Source organism: Manihot esculenta, chromosome 17 (assembly GCF_001659605.2).
Source record: "Manihot esculenta cultivar AM560-2 chromosome 17, M.esculenta_v8, whole genome shotgun sequence".
NCBI classification, from domain to species: domain Eukaryota; kingdom Viridiplantae; phylum Streptophyta; class Magnoliopsida; order Malpighiales; family Euphorbiaceae; genus Manihot; species Manihot esculenta.
The window spans coordinates 34,402,537-34,416,870 of record NC_035177.2 but is presented as its reverse complement, the minus strand read 5'-3'; the positions used below and the strand labels follow the sequence as shown (position 1 = coordinate 34,416,870).

Sequence of the window (14,334 nt, the reverse complement as noted above, 5' to 3'; positions counted from 1 at the left end):
CCTTTTATAGCTGAAGAATTCTATCTATCTAGGGTTTTGAAATCCCTTTTTGATTTGGTGTTTGACTCCTCTTTTGATGTTGAATTTAATTGCAATTGGAATTCCTTGGATGAGAAGCTCTTTCGTGGCTCTTGGTTTTATGTTGGTAGTGATTGGGTTGGATTTGGACATCTGAAAATTTGGATTTCTGTTTTCTGCCCAATTTCCCGCTCTGCTGTCAGTTTCTGCTGTCAAAGTGATTTGCCCGGTGATTTGACCAGTTTCTTCAAGTGATTGGGCAAATCACTGACCCAATCACTTTTCTGTGAGTCAGTCCTCTCTGCCTCTGCGAGTGATTTGCCCAGTTTCTTCGAGTGTCGTGGGCAAATCACTGCCCATATCACTTTTGCCTGTTGCCTCCAGTTTTCTGCTTCAGCTTGATCTAGGCAGATCACTGGGCAAATCACTGACCCAATCACTTTTCTGTCAATTTTCTGCACTTTTTCTCCAATTTTCCAATTTCTTCCTTTTCTGTAAAAACAAGATAAAAACCATAAATTAAACTAAAAAATGTGTAAATAAGCAATAAAAAAGATAATAAAAATGTGGCTAAATTATGCTTGATCACTAATACTCGATTTTTTCACAGTGCTGCTTCTGCTCGGAAACGGAAAAATACATTTGTTAAACTGCTGGATGACTCGAACGTGTGGCATGATAAGAATTCGGGTCTGGAGGAGGTGATGTCTGGATATTTTACGTCTCTCTTTACTTCTCATGATTGTAATTCTGAACTAGTTTTGCAGTGTGTTCCGTTATTGGTGTCACATGATCAAAATGCATCTCTTTTAGCTCCTTACAGTTGTGACGAGGTAAAATCTGCAGCTTTTTCTATGAAAATTGATAAATCTCTTGGGTTAGATGGTTTCAATCCTGGTTTTTTTCAGCATTATTGGGATATTATTGGTGGGGATGTGTCTCGTTTTTGTATTGATTGCTTGTATTCAGGGTCTCTCCCCTCGAAATTGAATGAGACTGCTTTAGTTTTAATACCTAAGAAGGGTGTCCCTGAGTGAATGAGTGATTTGCATCCTATTGCCCTCTGTAATGTGGTTTATAAGATCATGACTAAGATGATAGTTAACCGGCTTAAGTCCATCTTGCCGTCTATTGTCTCGGAAAGCCAAAGCGCTTTTATTTCTGGGCGCAGCATTCAGGACAATATAATCTTAGCTTTTGAGGCTATGCATGGATTTAATATGTTTCATCGACAGAAAGAGTTATCTGGGGCCCTTAAAATGGACATCAGTAAAGCCTATGATAGACTGGAGTAGGATTTCATTCGTGACATGCTCATCCGTATGGGGTTTGCGCAGCGATGGGTTGCTTTGGTGTTTTCTTGTATCTCCACTGTTCGTTATTGGATTCTGCATGATGGCAAGGAAATCGACCCTATCTTACCGACGAGGGGACTGAGACAAGGAGATCCCTTGTCGCCTGATTTATTCATTCTTTGTGCTGAGGGGCTATCCCACCTTTTGCAAGATAGTATAAACCGTGGCAGTCTTCATGGGTTCAGGATATCACGGGATGGCCCGCAGATCTCCCACCTTTTTTCACGGACGATAGCTTAATTTTCTTCAGAGCAAATGTTCAAGAGGCGTTGGAGCTCAAGCGTATTCTTCGCATCTATGAGAACACATCTGGACAATTGGTTAACTTTCAAAAATCATCTATTTCTTTCAACAAGTATACTCTTGTGGCTCTTCGAGATTCTATTTGTTCAGTGCTTCAGGTTGAGGAGAAGCCAGATTTGGGTAATTATTTGGGACTCCCTTCTCATGTTGGTAGTAACAAGAGGGAAGTGTTTAGTTTTGTTAAGGATCATTTGTGGAAGCGGCTGAATTCATGGAAGCATCGTGCGCTGTCCCAAGCAGGTAAAGAGGTCCTCTTGAAAACGGTCCTCCAAGCTTTGCCAAACTATGTTATGAGTTTGTTTTTACTGCCTCGGACTTTTTGTGCTGATTTGCAGCGTATGATGACCCGGTATTGGTGGAGTAAGGGTGCTGATCAAAATCGTGGTATTCACTGGCTGGGTTGGCAAAGAATGGCGAAGCACAGACTGGACGGCGGGTTAGGGTTTAAATCGCTCCATGAGTTTAACTTAGCCATGCTTGGTAAGCAGGGCTGGAACATTATTACCAGGCCTCATTCTTTAGTGGCCCGCGTTCTTAAGGCTCGTTATTTTCCGACAACATCTTTTTTTGAAGCTTCTTTGGGTCACAATCCTAGCTTTTTGTGGGTAGTATATGGGGGACTCAGAGTCTGGTTAAAGCTGGTGCTTATTGGAGAATTGGGAATGGCAGGTCAGTTTCTATTTGGTCTCACCCTTGGTTGAAAGAGGCGCCCGACTCATTGGTTTCTACTCCCCCTCCTCCGAACTGTACTCTTTCTGTTGTTGCAGATCTTATGATCGGCCATAGATGGAATGAGAGTTTAATAGCTCAGTTGTTCAATGACAGAGATAGGAGTTGTATTTTGAACATCCCTCTAAGTCTTTCTTCGCGCCCAGATGCGTGGTGCTGGAAGTTTGCGTCCAAAGGTCACTATTCTGTCAAGAGTGCTTACAGATTTCTGGTTGCTGGGTTTCGACATAGGGAAGGTAGTGAGATATGGAGTTATTTTTGAAAGACGAAGGTGCCTCCTAAAGTGCTTAATTTCTACTGGCGTGCTTTAGTTAATGTTGTTCCTTACCTCTCTTTGCTTCAGTCCAGGAGAGTTCTGATTGATTCGATGTGTCCGTTGTGTCATGAGGCTCCTGAGACTATCTTGCATATTCTTGTTCAATGTCCTTTTGCCCGCAGTTGCTGGTTGAGTTCGCCTTTGGGTTGGCCTGCATTCTCCGCTGCCTCTCTTAGGGAGTGGTTCTCTTTAGCCTTCCTTACTGCTTCTGCGGAGAATGCTTCCCTTATTCTAATGATATGTTGGGCTTTGTGGCATAACAGAAATAATGTTGTTTAGAATGCTCAGGGTCGAACTGCGAGTGGTGTGTTCTTCATGGCATTGAATTTTTTACAGCAATGGAGGGGGGCCTGTTCTGATTCTACCAGCAGCACCAATGTTGTGTCGGCTTTGACTGTCTGGTCTCCTCCACCGCAGGGTTGGATTAAGCTTAATATTGACGCCTCTTTAAACTCGAAACGAAGTTCACTAGACTTCGGTTGTGTAGTTCGAGATGCTAATGGTAGATTTATGGTGGCTAAAGCAGGCTGTTTTTGCAGTCAGATGGAGGTTAAGTGTGCTGAGACAATGGCTTTTCGAGAGGCATTGAGCTGGATTAAAGAGTGTGGATGGGATCGAGTTCTTTTCGAATCGGATGCTCAGGTTCTTGTTGTATCCATTAACAATGCTTCGTTAGATGATTTATCACCTTTTGATCTTTTGGTTCAAGATTGTAAATTGCTTCTATCCAGTTATGAAGAAGCAAGATGTGGTTTTATTCACAGGTCTGCGAATTATGTCGCTCATGTTCTAGCAACATCGGCTCATTCTGAGTCAGATCAAGGAGTTTGGGTTCATGTCCCTCCTCCTCATATAGTTTCTTTGATCGCTTTGAGTTAATGATATTTCTCTCATTTTCAAAAAAAAAAATTTAATCTTTTGTTAAAATAAACAAAAAAATTTTAAATTCCAATGGAAGAAGTGGCGGAATTAGAATTTGTACACTATTGGAATGAACTTATAATTAAACTTATAGTTAAAAAAATAAACATACATATTTTTAGTGATTATAATAAATTATTATGAAAAAATTGAATAAACAATATAAAATAAAAATGGTTTAAAATACAAAATAAATATATTACTCTGGCAGTTGAATTCAATAATTTTGCATGTTTTAAAAATGTTGTAGAATTTTTTTCTTCTTCAATTCCCCAAATATATCTCTCAATATAACATATTGTAATTCAGTTTTGATAATATTCATTATGAAAAAAGCTTTTTCAGCTGTTGTTGTTGTCACCGATAAGATCAAAATCAACTCAATAAGTCGTTAAACCAATAGGAAGGTCAAATATTTATAAGAATTTAACATCTTCATGGAAAGACTTGCAAGATCATGACAATTTGCAAACGCAGAACTTTTTCTCACATTAGCAACATATATAAACAATCGATCTTTTAGAAGTAGACGATCACAAAGAGAAATCATCAAAGTATATCTCAATAAGTCGAAAAAGTTTGCCTTAATCAAATTTGGAAAAAGAGTCTAGTGGATCAAAACAAGCAATACATTTCAATAACTCTAATTCAGTAATAAGCAAGTCAATCATAGTAATAAAAATTGTAGCATTATAATGATGATGATTATCTAACTCAACAATAAACAAGTCAATCATAGCAATAAAAATTATAGCATGATAATGATGATAAATAAGTAACCCATTGCTTCTCTGGCCTTGAACTACCCTGAACTAATATGCTATCTTCCATATTTGGCACTGAAATAGACATTTTAACACAAACTGCTAACTTTTTTAAAAAATGCATCCCACCCACTCTTCCTCAACTCCTATATATGGTCTTTCACATTCAAAATCAAGCTCATTCTATTAATAATATTTTGGTCTTTTAGCTACAAGGCTTGAGGCAAGTCATTAGTGATTCCCGAAATTTTTAACATCAAATGCAACATAAAAACAAATTCAAAACTCTTCATCTTCTTCTCTATTAAGCCTGATGTTGTGCCTCTTAGTTCTACATTAGTCTCATTATCATACACAATTTGAAGCATCTTTAATATTAATTCCCACATTATGTAAAGACAAAATAAAGTTGTATAATATAAGCCCCATCGAGTATCACCGGTTCTTGCAAGATAAGTCTCTTGATTTTTGCCACTTCCTAAAAAAATTCACCTTTCTACAATTTTTTAACAAACTTTTCATAATGGTTTTGAAGCAATGCATCTCTTCTTTTACAAGAAGCACCCATAATATTCACTATTATACTTGTATAATTGAATAAATCACTAACAACCATAATACTCTTTGCAATAGAAACAACCACTAATTGCAATTGGTGGGCAAAACAACGAACATAAAATACATAAGTATTTTCCTTCAAAATCAATATCTTGAGCCCATTAAATTGTCCTCTCATATTTGAGACTCTATCATATCTTTGTCCCATCAATTTTGAAAAAGATAAACCATGGTAGGCAAACAAACTATTCAAAGCATATTTTAATGAAATAGCTGAAGTATCATTTACATATTCAACACCCATAAATCTTTCAATAATTTATCCTTTCTTATTCACGAACCCCACAACGAAGACTATTTGCTCCTTAATTAACTTGTCTCGAGACTCATCAACGAGTATAGAAAAATAGCTATCACCAATCTTATCAATAATCACATCTGTGGTTTTTTTGCACAAACTCTCCCCGGCTTTTTCTATATAAGTGGATAAGTCATCTGATTATTCTCTCGAGCATTTTCATTAACAACACGCCCAATAGTCTTAACTTTATTTGCATACCACCTTAATAACTTTAAAAAATTTCTTCTGTTACTTGAATTAATAAATTTATCATGTCCACAAAAAGTAAGACTCTGCAACAAAAGAAATCTCACAACATGTAAAATAGTTGTCAAGTGAGTTCTATAATCAAGCTTCATCTCTTTGCTATGTGAAGAAAATATATGTGACACACTTTGCTGCTGATTTTTGAAAGCTTCACAATTTAACATTTCATTGTTGTGATTGCTATTAATTGTACCTACATGTTTATTAAAAACTCCAATTGTTTTCCTTTAATTATTGAAGTCTACTTTTATAAAGACATCACTACCATATCTATCAGTACTCTACTCATAAAAAAGATAGCAATAGAATAATAAGCTGCATCTTTTTTCAAATTAAACTTCTCAAATCATTTCAGATTAAATCTTCTTGAATCTTTTTCTTGTAATTTTCGAGGAAAGTTATGACTAACCCGTTGATATGGATCCCTTAGCAAATATTCACTTCTAACTTGATCTCTAATTCTCACATCATACTCTTCAATTAGTTTTCGAAGACCCCAATCACTAATAGTATTACTTGGATTAAACTCAAGAATGTCTTGAGTTTTCTTTTGTACTTATACAGCAATATCGGAGGTTGAACCCACATTTGATTCAAAAATTTTTTGCTTAACTTTAAAATATCTCTCCATTACTGTGAAATGCAAACTATACATATCAACAATTCACAGCTTTAAATGAACAATCCTAATATCAATATTGTTGTCCCTTGAAGCAACCCAAGAGGGGGGTGAATTGGGTTTATAAAAAATTTAAGGCAAAAGAACAAATTAGAAGGCAATAAGGAAGAAGATAATCAACACAAGAATTTATAGAGGTTCAGCTATCTCAAGCCTACGTCCTCTCCTCAAGATCCACCTTGAGAGTTCAACTCCACTATCAAATCTTCTTTGGGTGAAGATTAAAACCCTTACAATCTTAGAGCAAGCCTTTGCTCTTTACAAATCTCTTTTTCACTCAAGAGCAATTTTTTGCTCAATGCCACACTCACAACAACAGAATCTCTCAACAACCTTTACTCACTCTGAAAAGCCAACCAATTACAACTCAAAACAAACTTTCAAGAAATCAATGCTTTGGCTCAAGGTTTTGAGAGAGAGAGAATGAAAAATGCTGTAATCTCAATAAATACTTGCTTAGATGGTTGTTGTAACCTCTTCACATTAAAAGCACGTTATATTTATAGTTCTATCATAAATATGGCCGTTGGGTGTGCATTAAATGCAAATAGAGCCGTTTATGTTCAGAAATAACCGTTATATCTTTCTCAGAAAAATTCAGGTTCGGCGGCCTAAGCTAAAGTTCGGCGGCCGAACCTCTTGAGGTGAACAACATCATCCTTTAAAAATGGACTTTCGGCGGCCTAAAGTTCAAGTTCGGCGGCCAAACATGTGGAACTTTCGTCTCTGTCCCTCTCTTTAGGAAGCTGAACTTTAGGCTTCGGAGGCAGACTTAAAAGCACACTTTCGGCGGCCGAACATAGGTGACTTTTGCCTCTGTACTTCACTTTCGGAAGCCAAACATTTAGCTTAGGGAGCATCACACCTTCGGCGGCCGAAAGCCAATGTTCGGCGGCCGAACATACAGGACTTTCATCTCTGTCCCTTACTTTCGGAGGCCGAAGGTTGCATTTTAGGCTGCAAGTTGAAAACACACTTTCGGCGGCCGAAAGTCAATGTTCGGCGGCCGAACATGTGGGACTTTTGTCTCTGTCCCTGACTTTCAGAAGCCGAAAGTTGGCTTTAGGGGGCAAAAAAATATTTTATTAAATTCTTTGAAAAATCATAACTTAGGCTATAAAAATCTATTTTTCAATCCGTTTGAATTTTTGTAACCCATATTTTTAGATCTTTGATTTTGATAAAGAATAATTTCAAAATCACTTCTTTTGGAAAATATCATTTTAGTCCCCGAAAGTCAAGTACTTAAAGATTTGGCCATATCTAAAAAAAAACTTTTAGACATGAAAGAGACCTTGAGCCATCACAACTAATTAATTGAAATTCATAATGAATAAATTGACAAAACATAAACAATAAATTACTTTATGATCCCTTTCTTGTGGTATGCTTCCAAAATAGGCACTTTTCTCTTTTGAGATTGAAGCAATTTCATTCTTGTTAGTAAGGGACCTACAAGCTCAACACAAACACCTTTGAAGATAATTAGTAGCACACCAATTGTTTATTAATCATCAAAATAAGGATTAGAACATTTAAGTTCAATAATCTCCCCCTTTTTGATGATGACAAACAATTGGTAATCAATAAGATAATAACCATAAGTGTAGTGTGTGAATTTTAAAAAAAAAAATTACTCCCCTTTAATGTGCTCCCCCTGTCAAAAATACTTTATACCATATTTAAAATGTGAGAAGACACATAAGGGAGAATGAGATGCAATGGATCCTATATGAGTTCTAATAAAAAATGCATCTCAAGAAGAGCTATAATTATGCACAATAATCATGAGTCAAATAGATATCAATGTATCAACATCCATAAAACCAAAAGAGTTAAACTAATATAGCCAATATCCAAAAAATCAAATATATACATATATGATACCATTATATCATTCTCCCCCTTTTGACATCATCAAAAACAAAAAATATCACAATACCAAAAGAGGAGAAAAAAAAAAGAGCAACTATATAAACAAAGAAAAATCACTGAGGAGGCTAGGGAGGTGGCACTCCAGATGACTGCTGAAGGAAGTGCAAAATCTATCTCTGCTGCTCGATCAGGGTCTGCTGCTGGTCTGTGAGTCGTCCCACTTGCTGCTCCAACTGAGTCTGGCGCTCAAACATTTGAATCTGGCGATCAGACATCTGAGCAACCTGCAGCTCCAGATGACCCATGGCATCATACAGATCAGATGCAGTCTGTGAAGATGTACCCTGCTCGGTGGACCGCCCGGTACTAGCATCGCCTCTGGGAGCTCGCTCTGTCTCAAGATCAGCAGGAGAAGCATCATCTGACTCCTCATCAGAACCATCATGTGTTTGTGCTGCTGCTCGTGCTGCTCTGCGGGCTGCAAAATCTCTCCTAGAATTATAAAATTCATTGCCTCTCCTAGTCAGACCCATGTGGAGGAGGGTAGCCTCAGTGTAAGGGGTATACTCACTAGACAAGGGTAAGGCAGACTCGGTACCTGGGTCAACCCCTAGAGCTCGAAGAAGAAGAGTAAGATGACGATCAAAGGGGAGACAACCTCAACTCAGCCTAAGGGAGTCTGCTATAGAGTGAATCATAATATGTGGCAGGTTAAGGGCTCGACCCTCTAGCAGACAGGACACTACAAACATGTCAGAGTAGGAGAGTGCAGTCCTATGACCCGCTCTAGGGAGAATCTCATATGTGACTATGTGATGAATAACTTTAGGGAGGGTGGAGAGGTCACAGGCCTTAAGCCTAGAGGGCTCCTCACGCTCGGTGTCTCCAGAAATAATCCTAGTCTGGTGAAGGGAAGAGACCTCACCAGTGATCCACTTATGAGTGGTGGAGACAACAGCCCCAGAGTTGGAGACACCTAGATGCCGAGCAATGATGTCAGGAGTGAGGAAAACTCTCTGACCATTTACAAAACTGACCAGGTGGAGGGGAGTGTGACGGGTAAAGGTGTGTAGGTTTGCATAGAACTCCCTAACAATCCTAGGATGGGTGTCTGATGGAGTGATAAGAAGGTGCTCCCAACCTTGAACTCTGAAGGGCTGAAGGAATCTCTGAGAGCGAAAGAGCTGAACACTATTAGCATGAACTGTTCTCCCAGGATGAACAAACCTGAGAGAAAAAGGCTAAAAAGCTGGATCCTCCTCTCTAACTATAGGAAACTCAAAGGGAGGAGAGGCAGGAGGGTCTAGGGAGGGGGACCTAGGAGCCTCAGACTGTCTACTGGATTGACCTCTAAAATATGGATGTCTACGAGCAGTGAATTTTCTATCCATTTTTAAACACAGCAGCTAAAGAGGCAATGATACAGAAGAGACAAGCCCAAAAACAGAAAGCTAACTATAAGCAACATTGCCACAAAAGGAACGCGCAGTTTCGGCGGCCGAACTAAGCTTCGGGGGCCGAAACTGGACAAGTTTAGGAGGCCGAACTTAAACTTCGGCGGCCGAAATTCAACAATGTTCGGCGGCCGAATAAAAAGTTAGGCGGCCGAAAAGGAGAAAAGAAAAAGACAAAAAAAAAATTTCTCGCTTTTCATATTGCCCTTGAAATTGAAGGTTAGGGGGCCGAATGTGCCTCCGAATCTGGAATTTTTGGGCTTCCTTTTTTTTTTTAATAAAAATAAATAATTAAAACTATATCAAACAATCTGACAAACTTTCAAAGAGATAAATACATAATAAAAAAAATAAAAACACTCAACAAGCAACACCATCTAGCATTCCCAACTCCCTTTTAATGAAGTTAAATCTTTCTTCATTTAAGGGTTTTGTGAAAATATCAGCTAATTGGTTGTTTGTATCCACAAATTCAAGAACAACATCACCATTTAACACATGATCACGAATGAAATGATGTCTAATGTCAATATGCTTAGTTCTAGAATGTTGAATGGGGTTCTTGGTTAGATTGATTGCACTTGTATTATCACATTTAATAGGAATGTGATCAAGAGACACTTCAAAGTCTCTTAATTGTTGCTTAATCCAAAGGATTTGACTACAACAAAGACCCGCCGCCACATATTCGGCTTCGACGGTTGAAAGTGTAACCGAATTTTGTTTCTTGCTACACCAAGAAACAAGAGATTGTCCTAGAAGTTGACAAGTACCCGATGTACTTTTCCTATCAAGAATGCTTCCGGCAAAGTCGGCATCCGAGTAGGAACATAAACTAAAAGATGTACTTCTAGGATACCATAACCTCAAATGCAATGAACCATTTAAATATTTAAGAATGCGTTTAACGGCATGCAAATGAGACTCTTTAGGACAAGATTGAAAACGTGCACATAAGCATACGGAAAACATAATATCCGGTCTAGATGCGGTGAGATATAAAAGGCTTCCGATCATACCTCTATAGAGCTTTTCATCAATTGGCTTACCCTTTTCATCCTTGTCAAGCTTGGTATTTGTGCTCATTGGAGTTCTACTTGGCTTGCTATTCTCCATTCCAAACCTTTTGATTAGCTCCTTTGTGTACTTGGCTTGGTTGATGAAGATGTCATCCTTAGCTTGTTTGATTTTAAGCCCAAGGAAGAATTTGAGTTCTCCCATCATGCTCATCTCAAACTCACTTTTCATGACTTTTGAAAACTCTTCACACAAACACACATTAGTAGCACCAAATATGATATCATCAACATATATTTGCACTACAAGGATGTCATTTTCATGATTTTTGACAAAGAGTGTTGTATCCACTTTGCCTTTTGAAAAACCATTTTGCAAAAGAAAATTACTTAGTCTTTCATACCAAGCTCTTGGAGCTTGTTTTAAGCCATATAAAACTTTAGACAATTTAAAAACATGATTTGGAAAGTCATGATTTTCAAACCCGGAGGTTGCTCAACATAAACCTCCTCCTCAATAAAACCATTTAAAAAGGCACTTTTCACATCCATTTGAAAGAGATTAAAATTCATATATGATGCATATCCAAGCAAGATTCTAATGGCTTCTAATTTAGCTACGGGGGCAAAAGTTTCATCATAGTCTATGCCCTCCTCTTGGTTATAGCCTTTAGCTACCAACCTAGCTTTGTTTCTTATGATATTGCCATCTTCATCAAGCTTATTTCTAAACACCCATTTGGTGCCTATGGTGGGGTGATGTTTTGGTCTAGAAACTAAGGTCCAAACCTTGTTCCTTTCAAATTGGTTGAGTTCTTCTTACATAGCAAGAACCCAACTCTCATCACCAATAGCCTCATCTATAGATTTAGGTTCTATATGAGATATGAATGCAATATTATTACATACATATTTAATAGAGGATCTAGTTGTTACCCCTTGTGATGCATCACCAATTATTTGATCCTTGGGGTGATCCTTCTTGTAGGTCCAATCCTTTGGCAAGTCATGTTGGACTCCTTAACTTTGTGTAATTTGCATTTGTTGCTCTTGAAGTCCAACTTCATCTTCCTTTGCCTCTATTGAATCCTCCTTGGGTTGACTTTGATCTCCATGAGGTTGAGGATCTTTAATGGTCAACTCATCAAGGTTACCTACAAGATCATCATCACAAGATACCTCCTTTCTAGGAGCAAAGGGATTAGATTCATAAAAAACAACATGCATTGACTCTTCAACTATCAAGGTTCTTTTATTGAATACTCTATATGATTTACTAGATATAGAGTATCCTAAGAAGATACCTTCATCGGTTTTGGAGTCAAATTTACCTAGATTATCCTTGTTATTTAATATGAAGCATTTACAACCAAAAACTCTAAAATAACTAACTCTAGGTTTCCTTCCATTCCAAAGCTCATAAGGAGTCTTATTTAAGAGAGGTCTAATTAAAACTCTATTTGAAACATAACAAGCTGTATTTATGGCTTCCGCCCAAAAATAAGTAGGTAGATTATACTCTCTTAACATAGTCCTCCCCATATCTAAAAGAGTTCTATTTTTTCTTTCAACAACACTATTTTGTTGGGGAGTCCTAGGAGATGAAAAATTATGAGTGATCCCTAACTTATTACAAAAACTTCAAATTTTTCATTTTCAAATTCTCTACCATGATCACTCCTTATTGAAGAAATTTGAAAACCCTTTTCATTTTGAACTTTCTTTGTAAAACTTTTAAAAGCATCAAAACAATCATCCTTATGAGCAAGGAACACAACCCAAGTATACCTAGAGTAGTCATCAACTATAACAAAACCATAATGCATGCCACCAAGACTAGCTACTCTAGTTGGACCAAATAAATCCATATGCAAGAGTTGCAAAGGTCTAGAAGAGATTACCTTATTAATAGATTTAAAAGAGCTCTTTACTTGCTTACCCATTTGACATGCATCACACACTTTGTCCTTTTCATATTTGATCTTTGGAAGGCCATCAACTAGCTCATCTTTGCTCAAATTTTTGAGGAGATCCATGCTAGCATGAGAAAGTCTTCTATGCCAAATCCAAGAGTTATCACTAATAGACACAAAGCACTTCATATCTAGGTTAGTCATAGCTTGTAAATCAATAAGATAAATATTTTCAACTCTTTCACCAACAAACAATATTTTGTTATCCGACATTCTAGAAACAAAACATGATTTTGGTTCAAAGATAACTCTACAATCTTTATCACATAATTGACTTACACTTAATAAATTATGCTTCAAACCATCAACTAAGAGAACTTTATCAAGAATAGGAGAGTTTTCCTTACCGACTTTACCTATGCCAACAATTTTACCTTTTCCATTGTCTCCAAAAGTTACTTGTCCACTTCCGTCTTTCTTTTCAATAGAGATGAAGTGACTTGAATTTCCGGTCATGTGCCTTGAACATCCACTATCTAGATACCATTTGCTTTCAATTTTTGAGGATTTCAAGCACACCTAAAAAAAGAATTCAAACACTTTTAGGTACCCAAATGTACTTGGGTCCTTGGGGGTTAGTCATTCCACTATCCAATTTCCATATGCTACCATATCCAAGATGCAATTTTCTAATAGTGCATTTATAATTGGTATGACCAAACTTGCCACAATAGTGACAATGACCATTGAACCTTCTTATTCTAGGTCCATAGGTGAGTGAGTGTGTTTGAGTTCTCATGTGGCCATTTCTCATTTGTTTATTAAAAGCATGTGAGCAAGAGATATGATTAGAGTGGTGATTTTGTGAACTAGAAGTGTGTGTTCTATAATGATAATTTCTCTTATATGCAAATTGCCTAGGTGTGTGTCTTATATGAGTGTTGTAACTAGTGAATTTGTGTACATGTGCATTCCTTATAGACATATTACTACTAGAAACTTTAGGCATACTTCCATTAGAGCTAGATACCTTAGGTTCATTTGAGTTAGTAGCTTTAACAAAAACCGTTTTAGAAGAGTTTGCTTGAGTTGATTTATCATAGCCAATGCCATACTTGATGCTAGGAGACCTTTGAGAGTCTAATATTTCATCAAGTTTGTCCTTGCCTTTTAAAAATTTTGAAAGAGAATTTTTCAACTCAAGGATTTCATTTTTCAAATTTTTATTTTCTAGTGAGAGCTCATCTAAGGATCTTTGTAAAGAATTATTTGAGGGTAAAGGTTCCTTAGGTGAGTTCTCACTTTCCCTTTTAAAGCTAGCTAACTCACATTTCAAAATTTTATTTTTCTTATGACTCTTTTCAAGCTCATCATTCATTAATTTTAAAGCACCTACAAGTTCATCATATGAAAACTCAACAACATCATCACATAAAGTAGAGTCATCAAGTATAGTTACCTCATCGGAGCTTTCCTCTAGAGCCATGAAGCACATGTTGGCAATTTCATCCCCAACGTCCTCCTCTTCGGTATCACTCGACTCATCCCATGTTGCTTTGAAGGCCTTCTTCTTCAACTTTTTGATAGGCTTCTTCAACTTTTTGATAGGCTTCTTCAACTTGGGACAATCCACTTTGTAGTGACCCGGCTTATTGCATTCATAGCAAACGACCACTTCCTTTTTGCTTGATTCACCCTTTTCCTTTCTAAAATTCTTCCTTGGGATGAACTTTTTATTTTAGAGAAGCAACTTCCTTATCCTCCTAGTTACCAAGGCCAATTCTTCCTCACTTATCTCTTCTTCTTCCTCACTAGTATCTTCGGAG

At 37.3% G+C, this 14,334-nt stretch overlaps 1 protein-coding gene across 1 annotated transcript; it reads left to right on the top strand.

Annotated features, from left to right (window-relative positions):
• The first annotated feature begins 1,055 nt into the window (after positions 1–1,055).
• On the top strand, positions 1,056–3,600 carry LOC122722259. The gene is made up of 5 exons (XM_043952462.1): positions 1,056–1,309; positions 1,624–2,345; positions 2,444–2,616; positions 2,749–2,991; positions 3,058–3,600. The coding sequence occupies exons 1-5, from the start codon at positions 1,056–1,058 to the stop codon at positions 3,598–3,600; spliced, it is 1,935 nt and encodes a 644-aa protein (XP_043808397.1).
• The last annotated feature ends 10,734 nt before the right edge of the window (positions 3,601–14,334 follow it).